General features: G+C 45.5%; 1 protein-coding gene across 2 annotated transcripts in view; it reads right to left on the reverse strand.

The window, feature by feature from the left end:
* CELSR2 (cadherin EGF LAG seven-pass G-type receptor 2) overlaps nucleotides 1–12,776 on the reverse strand; it is a 198,897-nt gene that overhangs the window by 24,479 nt on the left and 161,642 nt on the right. For both annotated transcript variants that reach the window (XM_033918033.1, XM_033918032.1), the window contains exons 21-26: nucleotides 12,088–12,268; nucleotides 11,393–11,560; nucleotides 7,873–7,999; nucleotides 6,856–7,056; nucleotides 5,514–5,688; nucleotides 2,340–2,452 (exon numbers count right to left, since the gene is read on the reverse strand). In XM_033918033.1, the coding sequence (XP_033773924.1) occupies nucleotides 2,340–2,452; nucleotides 5,514–5,688; nucleotides 6,856–7,056; nucleotides 7,873–7,999; nucleotides 11,393–11,560; nucleotides 12,088–12,268 (965 nt within the window). The remainder of the gene's footprint in view (nucleotides 1–2,339; nucleotides 2,453–5,513; nucleotides 5,689–6,855; nucleotides 7,057–7,872; nucleotides 8,000–11,392; nucleotides 11,561–12,087; nucleotides 12,269–12,776) is intronic.

Genomic DNA, 12,776 nt, shown 5'->3' on the forward strand with positions numbered 1-12,776 from the left:
AAAGGCAGGAGAGGGCAGCTGGAGAGGCAGGAGAGGGCAGCTGAAGTACCGGTGGGTGAAGAAAATCACTCACAGTCTGCTCTGACCGCCTCTTCCTGTAGTAAATTCGGACTACACCAATCAGGAGCTGCTTTGACATGCAGCTCCTGATTGGTGTAGCCTGACTTTACTACAGTAAGAAGCGGTCAGAGCAGACCGCGAATGAGTGAGTCCACGATTTGCGAACCGCAAATTTGAGGAGGAACACTGTACTTGCTTTTTGTTTCTCCTCTTGTCAGGGTCAGTGTTAAATATGCTGGTGCCCAGGGCAGAAATTTAGGAGTGGGACCCGATCTAATCCCCCCAGTCAGTGGCCTAGCGAGGATAGGAGGCACGTGGGGTAGTGGCACTCCCTGTGCCCTCCTCTCCGCCCCTCTGCCCACTCCTTCCAAGCCACACTCACACCCTCCATACCTCTTTAAATCTTCACCAGCGTGAGCAACTTCTCTGGCCTGCTGCTCAAGCTGGTTTTCCCTCTGACCTCACTTCCTGGCCTCGCAACCCGGAAGTGATTTCAGAGAGTGCCAGGCTAGTGCAAACAGCAAGCTAGTTGCTCACGCTGGCAAAGATTTAAAAAAGGTACAAGGGGTGGGAAGTTAGGTATTGATAAGCATAAGTTAGGTATTGATTAACATAAGATTAAAACATATAAAGTATAACGGTTTTTTTGTGGCCGATGACTGGAGCAAGGAGCATAGTAACTACGCCGATCAACCCAGTCTACGACCGTGCGTAGGCTCCATTTCTGAGGCCTTTTCCCATATAGTAGTAAGTCACACAGTGGATGCACCTCTCTAGCTAAGTGGGTGAAGGATTTTCCGATTATATGATTTGCTATCATAACTCCACCCAAGAACACACCTAGCTCTGGACTGCATCAAAGTACATACCTTTTTGGCATTCTGCATGCTTTTGCTGACATAACCCATGGTGTGAAGTCATTTAATGAAAGCCTCATCCTTTATAAAATTCCCCCCCCCCCCTTAGAAGGAAATTTCCAAAGCATTATTTTGGGACACAGGTTTACCTACAAATCTTGTTTCAAATTTCCAAAGCAGAAGCATCCGTGTGCTTTCTCTGTGAAACCTGAGGCAGATATAGTGCATCTGCAGACCCCCCCCCCCCCCGGCACCTTGTTGGGGGTCAGCAATCACTCTGCATTATTTTCTTCCCTCAAATGAAAGCAGACTCCCAGAATACCTTCTGTCAATACGATTAAAAGCACATAGATTGAAGAAGAGTGGATAAAGCCCGTGTGTTTAGGTGGGACCCCCAAATCTTTAATTTAGTGTTCTGATGGGGGGAAGGGGTGGGGGGAGGTAGGGGTTTGGGGTTTGGTTTTGGGTAGACTAGCTTGCTTTGTTGAGAGTTCTGTCTATGTATTGTGTATTTTGTTGCTTTGTATTGTTGGCATTTTCTTAATCAAATTTATATATATGTATATAATATATAATAGAGATTGAACTTAAAAAAGCATACACAGAGATTGCAGAACATGGGGTTTTTAGCCACACTAAGGAAGGGAAGTTTTTAGATGCTGAAGTAATAAAGAAGGTGGTAAGTAGGATTAACTGGCAACAATCCCAACCTGTAAAGAATCCCACTATTATATTACATTATATTACATTAGTGACTTCTATTCCACTCGTACCTTGCAGTTCTAGGCGGATTATGAAGAAGCTAACTGGACATTTCCAGGAACATTACAGTTTAGGAATTAGAATTACAGAGAAGCTAACTGTACATTTCCAGAAGATTTGAAAGTTAGGTAGTGGCATACATGGTTGATACTTTGGAGAGAAAAAAATTACAAGAGGGGTGAGACTATTTGGGGGTGGGGGGGGTTTACAAGGGAGGAGAAAGGACAAGGGAAGAGTTAAGATGTGTGGATAAATTTTTTGAATAGCAGAGTTTTGATTCCTTTTCGAAATGATTTGAAGTCGCTCATTGTTGTCAGTAAGTTGGAGATGGAGTGGTCAAGTTTCGCTGCCTGCGTCGCTAGTAGGGAGCGAAACTTGACCACTCCATCTCCAACTTACTTGATTTAGGACCCTCATGTGTGATGTCGAGACTGAATGGTTACCAGTTTAATCATTCACTCTTAAATTCTGGTAACCAAAACTGGTAACCATTCAGTCTTGATATCACACGAGGGTCCTAAATCAAGCAGGTTTCTGAGACCCTTTATCCTCCTCACCTATATTTGACATTCTGTATTGGGATTCTTTAAAGTTTTTAGATGCCCAGCTTATGCATGGAAATTGCTAACCAGCTCTATTCTACCTTCAGCTCTCACCCACCGAGACGGAGAACACCACAGGCCCCACAAAGCTCCAGATCAACATGTCATAGATGGAGAGCCAGCAGAAATCTGGGTTCCCATAGCCTTCTGGATCCAGACCCACGGCCAGACCTGAAGAAGAGGAAAAGCAAATGGAGTGAAAATCTCCCACTACTGAACAGAGACACCATCTCCAAAAAGAATGGCTTTTCACCATGCAACATGTCCAGTCTTACTGGAACGTAAGCACATCTGCAGCTTTTGAACCACATGTGCCACCCGATTGGTGGTGTAGGAAGGGTGAGCGGCGCCTAGGGTGGTGATGCCCCTCCCCTGCCCTCTTCCCCACACCGTTTCAACTTCTCCAGCGTGAGTAGCATGCCCACATCGGTGTGGGCCTCGCCCTTTGATGTCACTTCCTAGACACGGGCCCCCAGAAGTGATGTCAGAGAGAGCACCAATGCTGACGAAGGTAGCAACCTTGCGCCAGGGAAATAAAAAAGGTATGTAGGAAGGCAAGGGGCGCGTGACCATGGCACGTAGAGGAGGTTCCAAATGCTGAAGTTGCCGTCCCAGTTCACTTCAGCCTTCCAACCATCCTGTTTGCAGGATATCTACCGTAAAGTCCGGCCAGTAACATCCTCATGTTCCAAGTTAGTGGAGTTCCCATCGATGCCCTCCCCAGCCCAATCCTACACCAAATCATCACATATGGGGCACAGACTATGCAAGTCTGTCCAGTACCGGCCTTAGCTCTTTCATTTACATTCTTTGTTTCTAATTAGAGATCCTCTATGTTTATCCCACGATTTTTTGAATTCCATCACCATTTTCCTTTCCACCACTTCCCTCGGGAGGGGCCTTAAACCTGGACCAATCAGAGCCTCAGGCCCTTCCCCGGTGCATCCCAGGATGCACCAGGGAGGGTAAGGCCTGCCATTTTGAAGAGGTAGGCCTGCTGGCCGGAGGGAGTAGGCATCCCTCTGGCCAGCCATCGTAAGGTAAGGGGGAGGGGGGTCATCAGAGGCACGGGGGGGGGGGGGGATTTGCTTGGTGGTGGGAGGGAGTGGGCATCTCTCCCGCTGCTTGGGGGGTGTCAAGTGGGAGTCACTTGACATTGGCAGTGGGGGGAAGTGGGCATCTCTCCGCTGCTGGGTGGGATGTCAGAGGGTGCGTTGTTTGGTAGCAGGAGGGAGTGGGCATCTCTCCCATTGCTGGAGGGGGTCGGGTGAGGGGTCACTCGACTTCGGTGGCTCGATTTGTTTTGGGGGTTTTTTTTTGCATTTATTCTGTGCATCTGCCCATCGCTATCATCAGCGATGGGCACATACAAATTTAGCAAACCTTTGCTACTCTCCACCAACCTCATTTGCATGAGCGTTGTTGGGAGAAAGACTTGCTTTTTGTTTTTTTGTGAACTATGTTACCTATTTTGTTTCAATTTTGAAACAAGATAAAAGAAAAAAAAAAACCAACCCCGCAGTTGTTAATTTTGTTACTTAAGGCTTCCAGTTCTGCAGCCTCTTGACTTCCTCTTTCTCCCCACTCCCTCATTTCCCAAACTTCTTGTCCTATCTCCAGTACAGTCATGTGGTCCACTACCCAGTTTTGCATAGGAGTGATCCCATTGCCCCTGTCCTGCTGCTGATAGCTCTCAAACTAGCAGTCGATGCCATAGACAATCTGCCCCGTAAGAAAATAGCGCTGATCCAATGTCAGCTGGAGTCATTTTGGAAGCCATCAGTGGCAGGGCAGCAGCCATGGGCAATCGCTCGTAACCATGGAAAACTTGAAGGCTACATCAGTGTTTCTCAGCTCGGTCCTGGAGAACCCCCTTGCCAGTCAGGTTTTCAAGATATCCACAATGAATATGCATGAAAGAGATTTGCATATAATGGAGGCAGTGTATGCAAATCAAGTTTATGCAAATTCAATGTGGATATCCTGAAGACCTGACTGGCAAGGGGGTACTCCAGGATCGAGCTGAGGAACAGTGGGCTACATGATCACATTGGAGACAGGGTATGTAGTGGAGTGGGGGAGGGGAGCCCAAAGGGGGAAGCCGCCTCCTTGGAGGTAGAGGAGATGATTCTTTTTTAATTTTGGAGGTACTGGGGGAAAGATCCGATTTCTTTTTGTTTTCATCTTTTCATTATTTGTTGTTTCATTTTGTTTCTTTAAAACAGTGTATCGCAAACTGTGTGCCGCCTGAAATTTCAGGTGTGCCACGAGGCAGTGGGGAAGAGAGGCGCTGGCGCCAGCTGACTGCCTACAGGCAAGAGGCACATCCTGTGGGCAATCAGCCGACGCCAGTGCCTCACCTTTTCTCCGCGCGTCTTCACTGCCGGCACCCCTCACTGGCGGCTCTGGGCCCATCCACAGGGCCTTCACGCATGCGCGGTGTCGACATGCTGATGTCACCCATGCACGTGATACCATCGCATCGTCACACACTTCTGGGATGCCTTGAACGGCGGCCACTACGTTTAGTGTGCCACGGCTCGACAAAGCATCGTGTCCTTTTTTTGTAGCTCATTATAGGTGAAAGTACTCAAAAATGTAACAAAGTAGTGTACCAAAGTATTTTTACTTTGGGCTCCTTTTATCATGCCGCGCTAGCAGGGTTAACGCGCGTGACTTTTCATCACGCGCTAACCCCCGCGCTGGCCAAAAACTACCACCTGCTCAAAAGGAGGCGGTTGCGGCTAGCGCGTCCTGCGGTTTAGCGCGTGCTATTACGTGCGTTAAACCACTAGCGTGGCTTGATAAAAGGAGCCCTTTGTTACAGACCAGCCCTGGTGGGCAAGTCAATAACTAAGTGCCTCCAGTTAGGCATGCCAATGCCGTGCACTAACAGGGAATTTCTGTAACCAGTGCCTAAACGTAGGCGTCGGGAGGCGTGTAAGTTTTTATGATGTTGCATGTTTACAGAAAATGTATGTTTGTTGTAACCTGCCTAGAAATGTAGGATAAGCAGGATATAAATTGTTTAAATAAATAAATAAGTAAATAGAAAAACACCGTCAGAAATGGCAAAAAAAAAATGGCAGTGTTGAAGCGCCTGTGTGAGTTAGACACCATGCTCGAGTTCTAGCTACAAAAAATTACATAAAATGAACCAAGACAATAGAAAACAACTGCTCCCCAGCCCCCCACCCCATGCCACCTAAGAGCAGGCTGCCCAACTCCTCACCTGTGATGAAGGCGGGCACTCCCCAGCCCAGCATATAGTAGAACCTCATAGGGCTGTAGTTGATGTCTCTGACCTCGGTGAGCATGCGGTAAAGGTGAAGCCCCTCCAGAAACATCCAGGCAAAGGTGCACATGTAGAAGAAATGCAAAAGGATGGCAATAACCGTGCAGGCGAACTGAGGAGTCAAGGATGGACAGACATCATCAACCAATGCAGCACAAGCCTCTACTGCAACAGTAGGCGACACTCGAAAGAAGGTCTAAGGTGGACTTGCAGAGCTGTTGGGGAGGGGAGGGGCTCTTAGGACAGGAATGAGATGCACTGGCAGAACTTTGTAGGGGTTTCAGTACTGAAACAGTAGTGGGTGCTGTAGGTCAAGAATGGTGTCTGCTGCCAGAGCTATGGAGGAGAGCTCAATACGGTAGGACATAAGAATTGCCGCTGCTGGGTCAGACCGGTGGTCCATCGTGCCCAGCAGTTTGCTCCTGCAGCGGCCCCTAGGTCAAAGAGCAGTGCCCTAACTGAGACTAGCCCTACCTGCGTACGTTCTGGTTCAGCAGGAACTTGTCTAACTTTGTCTTGAATCCCTGGAGGGCGTTTTCCCCTATGACAGACTCCAGAAGAGCGTTCCAGCTTTCTACCACTCTCTGGGTGAAGAAGAACTTCCTTACGTTCGTACGGAATCTGTCCCCTTTCAATTTTAGAGAGTGCCTTCTCGTTCTCCCTACCTTGGTGAGGGTGAACAACCTGTGTGTGTGTGGGGGGGGGAGGGATAGAACTGTAATAGCAGCAACACTGTAGGGCAGGACTGAGAGCAGGACAGTACAGTGTGTGTGGGAGTCTGGACTAGAGAATGACACGGGGACAAATTTTTCCTCATCCCCACGGGAACTCATTTTCCTGTCCCATCTCCACGAGTTCTTTTCCTGTCCCTGCCCCATTCCTGCAAGCTCCGTCCTCATCTGCACAAACCTCAGACACTTTCAAATCATAAGTAGCAACATTCTAGAGCTCAGATTGTGATGTCATAATGCTTCATTCCACCAATGCCTAAGCTCCGTCCTCATCTGCACACCTCACTTTAAAATCATAAGTGTTCAGGGCTTGTGTGATTAAGGCTGAACTTACAGGAATGGGGCAGGGACAGGGACAGCGACAAAACTCTTGAGATTGGGATGGGGAAAGTGAGTTCTTGTGGGGACGGGGACAGATTTGTCCCCGTGTCATTCTTTAGTCATCCTACCAGTCTCCATGTTGATTTGGAGGTTATGACTTGGCATGTGTAAAAGTTGACCACAAAACTCTCTTCCCAGCCCCTACAAAAGAAACTGGAGCTAGTTACGGGAATGTCAGCTTGGTTGATCCCAAGGAGGAAGATGAGCTGGGAGAGGAAGAGCGCCACCATCAGGTTCTTCCGGATGCTGTGCTGATTGGAGCGCAGGGACCGCAGGCAGGCGAGGAAGAGGAATGTTAGGAAAATCGTACCCAAAGACACACTGACACAGACGTAGGTTATCATCTTCAGTGGTAGGATCTCTCCATTCTAGGAAAAGCCAAAGTTCATTAAAGATATATTACCAGCAGCTCCTATAGTTCAATATAGCTAAAGCACAACCTAATAAGAATTAACAGATTACTTATCTTGAAGTTCTGCCTTATCTGGGTTAATCTATTTACTTATATCCATTCCCATTCCTCTCAAAACACTATCAGCTGTGACAAACAGGGCAGCTGCACCAGCACTTACCTCATAGAATGGCACACAGAAAGGTCAAAAGTAACAGGTCAAGAACTTACATCTTCACCTCTAAGTTTGGCCAGCAAAGGAGGGAGCCTGTACCAAATATCATAACAAAATACACTGCTACCTTGAAGAGTTCCCTTCCTGAAGGTAGGGTTACCATATGGCTCCAGAAAAAGGAGGATGGATTGAGGCATCCAGGTTTTTACTTCCATTGCTTTCAATGGAAGTAAAACCCAGATGTCTATCTGTTCGCCTCACTTCCATTACTTTCAGTAGAAGTAAAACTCGGATGTCTCAATCCATCCTTTTTCTGGAGCGATATGGTGAATCTGCCTGAAGGGGTTGTGGGAAAATACAATCTGTGGGCAGAACTTGTGTAAACCTTATGTACCTTTTAGTTTACCTATGCCTAAAACTTAAATCTAACCAAAGGAACTGAAAAGGCAGAGAATCAGGGGCGCTAAGGGTGAAGGGAATGACAGCTTTTACGTCAGTAAATATACCCAGCAGGGCTTCAATTAATGACATACAGCACACGTGGTAATAATCATTAGCCACTCCTTCTTAACCCCCCACCCCCACCGCATCCACCTCTGCCCTTCACTGTCACCTCACCTCTCTCCTGGAGATATCCATCAGCACAGCAAAACTGGTCATGTGGTGGCACTGGCAGCTGATATGGGTCTCGTTCCTGAAGACCACCTCGCAGCCCTTTGCAGACCAGCCGCCAATCCCGCTCACTCTGCCGGAAAGGAGAGATGGGAGACGTTAACTTAAGCTGTGCCAGCCTGTGAAGGAAGATATTTGGCAACAGGTAGGAAGGAGAGCACCCAATACCAAAAAATGAAAATTTTTGTAAACCTTACAGATGGCATTGCGGAATGTACAGGAAGGAACCAGTGAAAAAATTGGCGCTTTTCGGCCACAGTGGAGAGAGTGTCTCTTTTAAATATGAGGAGCTGATAGCCCTGGGGAGAAGCACACTTTATTTTGTCCAGGCCCAAAAGCTTTCACCTGCTCCTTTAGGCTACCAGTTCAATATAAATTAGATCCTACACAATCTGATTCTGCAAGTGGGCAACAGGGCTTCTGAACTTGATAAAAAAGTAGCATGCCCAGAAATCACTTAAGTACCCATAGAAGTAACACACAAATATACTTTTTTAATTACTTCTCAGACAAGGCTCAAAAGAAGTGATATATAATGAACCAACTTGAGAGATGGGCAGAAAATTGGCAGATGAGTTTTAATGTAGAAAAATGCAAAGTGATGCACCGGGGAAGGAAAAACAAGGAGCATGAGTATAAACTGCTAGGTATAATATTGGGGAAGAGCGAACAGGAAAAGGATCCGGGGATACTGATAGACAGGAATCTGAAGCCGTCAGCTCAGTCTGCGGCGGCGGCAAAGAAGGCTAACAGGATGTTAGGCATGATAAAGAAGGGAATCACGAGTAGATCGAAAGAGGTCATAATGCCGCTTTATAGAGCAATGGTCAGACCACACTTGGAATACTGTGTCCAACACTGGTCTCCGTACCTGAAGAAGGATATAACACTGCTAGAGAGGGTACAGAGGCGAGCGACGAAGCTAGTAAAAACTATGGAGAACTTGAGCTACCAAGAACGCCTCAGAAATCTGGGATTATTCACCCTTAAGAAGAGAAGACTGAGAGGGGATCTGATAGAGACTTTTAAAATATTAAAAGAAATCGACAAAATGGAGCAAGCTCGCTCACCGACAAGGGGAAAGAATGGAGAGCAAGAAACAGCGTATGGATAGAGGATCACTATACAGGTCCTGGATCTGATGGGCCGCCGCGTGAGCGGACTGCTGGGCACGATGGACCTCTGGTCTGATCCAGCAGAGGCACTGCTTATGTTCTTATTTAATTAGAGGTTATGAAGAGGATAGCTAGCTTTACATTTTAAATAGATAGCTTTACGTTTTGGAGAAAAGCCAGGTTTTCAGATACTTTCGGAATAATTGGAATAAGCCTAGGTTCCGCAACAGGGCAGGGAGGTTATTCCAAAGCTCAGCGAATTTGAAGAAAAGGGATTTCCCTAATTTACCTGCTTACATGACACCTTTTAACGAGGGGAAAGATAGTTTGAGTATGTGGGCGGATCTGGTAGTGTCAGGTCTCGAAGAATTCCAGTATTAGGGGAGGAAGAATGCCATGTAGGATCTCGAAAATTAGGCAGGTACATTTAAAGTGAATCCTAGAAAAAGAAGTTTTGACAGTTTTAGAAGTGTCTAAGTGCCACAAAGGTGCCCAAACTGACCAGATAACTACTGCATGCATCAAGGTAAGACACTCCCCACACTCCATCAGTGCTCATTGACCCCCTTCCATCACACAAAAATGAGAACAAAAAAGTGCACACCTGTCTCTAAAACAGCAGCATTTGGTATGGAGAAGCCTAGTAGAGCTACACACAGGTGTCTTAAGTAACCTGGGGGATGGGCTAGTGAACCATAAAGAGGAGGCCCCAGACCCATAAGCCACTCTAACCACTACTTTTATGGTAGGACACATAAGCCCACCTAAAACCATATACCACCTGCAGTCATAGGTGCTATTGGAGTGGTACGCAAGAGGGTATAGTAGGTTTTGGGGGGGCTCACCATAAATTCTAAGGGGGTTATGGTGAGATATACAGTTGGCACCCTTTATGTGAAGTTCACAGCAGTGTCCCATTGCTCTGTCGGGATGTCTATTTGGCCAGTCGGGATATCTATGCTGGCCCCACCTACTTCCAAATGGTCAGGATTAGGACATTTTCAATCTTGATAATTTTCTGATTGAAAATGGGGCATACAGTTAGAGGTCCCAGTGGCCAAGATGTCTAAGTAGATGATTTTCAAAAATATACGTTCAGTAGTTTGCTATTCGAAAATGGTCATTTTTGTTCCTCCAACTTTGGACATTTTTTCCCCCTATCCTCCTGTTTTTACCTTATTTGTTCTTACACCTCTTGATATTGCAAACCTTTCCTGCCCTCGATTGTCATTTTGTGTCTAGTATTGTTAATTGTACAGCATACATTTCCCTGTTGTGTTTATTTTATTGTTGTTTTTTAATTATTTCCCTTGACTTTTCTCTATTGTTAACCGCTTTGATTTGACTTTGGCGGTATATAAAAATATTAGGAGTCACTTTAGTCTCCCATCTTACTTTGGTAGAACATACAAATTTGGTGGTGAAAAAGTGCTTTTTTGCGCTACGGAAATTAAGGACCATCAAAAAAATATTTTGACCCTTTATCTTTTAGATTGTAGGTGTAGGCATTGGTATTATCTATATTGGACTACTGTAATATTGTTTACTTGGGCGCACCACAGAAAAGTAGTGAGAAAATTAAGAATAGTGCAGAATACGACTGTTCGCCTGATATTTGGGCTGAAGAAAAGCGATCATATTAGCCCTTATTATCGAATATTACATTGGTTACCAGTAGAAGCACGAGTAATGTTTAAATTTGCATGTCTATGTTTCAAGTTGGTTTGGGGATTGGCCCCTACCTACCTGTTATCTCATTTCGTGCTATACAACCCCGTGAGGGTAACCAGGAATTGTAACTTATTTGCATACCTGAAGATTTTAGGCTGTAAAGTTAAGTTTACTTCAAGGAAGTAAACAACAGTCCTGGATGGTTAACTATATCAGCGGAGCCATGTTATCTTACGGCGCCTTCCGAAAAGAAATTAAGACAGTATTATTTGATAAATTTATCTCGTAACTTGATGTTTTTATCCTCAACATAATAATTGTACTGTGTAAATTTAAATTTTTATCGTCTTTTTAGTTAATATGCTGTATTCTGATTTTAATATTTTGTACTTCGCTGATTGTGCAGTTCTTACTCTTTTGTGTAAACCGCCTAGAATTCTTTTGATTGTGGCAGTATACAAAAATAAAGTTATGTTATGTATATCAAATAAAATAACTAACTGTAAACGTCTAAGTTGGACCTAGACTTTTTTATTGTTTTAAATGTTCCTCCATGCATATACTTTTCTCAGCATGTAGGTAAATTTTATAAAAGCCTTTTCCTGGGGGTAAAGCCGTGTTTGCACCATGAAATGGCCTTGAAAATTCCCCTCCTAAGTAACAACTCCCGCTGCACTCACAGGATGGAATGGTTCCAGAACACACAGATGGGCTTGGAGCGTTCTTCCGTCTCCAGCAGCCGGAACTGCACAGTGATGGGCTTGTCCAGGGTCCGCTGTAGCAATTCTTCATTGTCATGGATGTTGATGCTGACCACTGGCGTGTTGATGACGGGGCGTTTGGGGACTCTGAGAAGACGACAGCAGAGCAAGGGGGTCAGGTGAGGACAAGAGCACAGAGGATAGTGAAATCACAGAGAAAGATAGCAAAGCCCAGCCTTTCAGAGCTGAAGAGATGGAGGTACTGAAAAGGTGAAACTGTGACTTTGGAATGGTTTGCAGGTGAATAAAATACAAGAGCTGCATTTTCCTGATTGTTTTTCCAGCATTTTCACTATTTTTTTTTTTTTTTTTAATTCTCTATGCTATAGCCCAGCCATTGCAGTTACAGCTCTTTGGCCACAGACCATGGTTTTCTTCACTACTGAATCCTACCCATAGGTGCCAGTGTTGTGCAAGGGCTGGGATGGCCTCCTCACAACCACTGTCAAGTGTAGCAGCAAATAACAACTGGCTCTCAAAAACTTAAGAGGAAACTATTTGTTCCAGTCTCTAATGGGGCTGGATTTTATTACACCCATGAAACAATAGAGAGGAGGTTTTATTTATTTATATTAATGTTTATACACCACTAATAGGGAGCACCCCGTGATTACCTCAGACTCCTTTTGTCAGTGTCGTACTGCTCTGGTAGCAGCGCTGCCAGCGTGCGAAAGATAATGACACTGGCAATGGCCTGTCCTTTACTTGCATCAGGATGACGCTTCTGCCTGCTCACCATTGAAGACCCCTCCTCCAGGGCAGCACCAGGCTGCCTGCCACTGACAGCCAAAGGATCTGAAGATTAAGAGAGGGAGAGAAAGGAAGGAAGATAGGCAGAGGTACCAAAAGTGCCTGGTATGATGCTTCCCACTACCAAGCAGAATCAAAATTCGGCTTCCACTTCTATGGGATCTTCAGACCACCACCGAGTAATGTAACATCAGGTGGTATCAATCCTCTTTATATTTTACATTGTAATTTCATTTAATTAGTAAATAATTTATAAATTAATTCATCTCTCTTCATAGTTGCATTGTTTAACTTTCATAAGCTTTTTTTTTTAAAGTGCTCATCCCCTTATCGCCGACGCACTCCTCCGCCTTGAGAAAGGCTTGTGAAACGCGCCAGCGATAAGGGGATGAACTCTTTAAAAAAAAGCTAAGTACTACTTGCTTATGAAAGTTAAACAATGCAACTATGAAAAGAGATAAGAACATAAGATTTGCCGCTGCTGGGTCAGACCAGTGGTCCATCGTGCCCAGCAGTCCGCTCACGCGGCGGCCCTATGGTCAAAGACCAGCGC

This window comes from Geotrypetes seraphini, chromosome 13 (assembly GCF_902459505.1).
Source record: "Geotrypetes seraphini chromosome 13, aGeoSer1.1, whole genome shotgun sequence".
NCBI classification, from domain to species: Eukaryota; Metazoa; Chordata; class Amphibia; order Gymnophiona; family Dermophiidae; genus Geotrypetes; species Geotrypetes seraphini.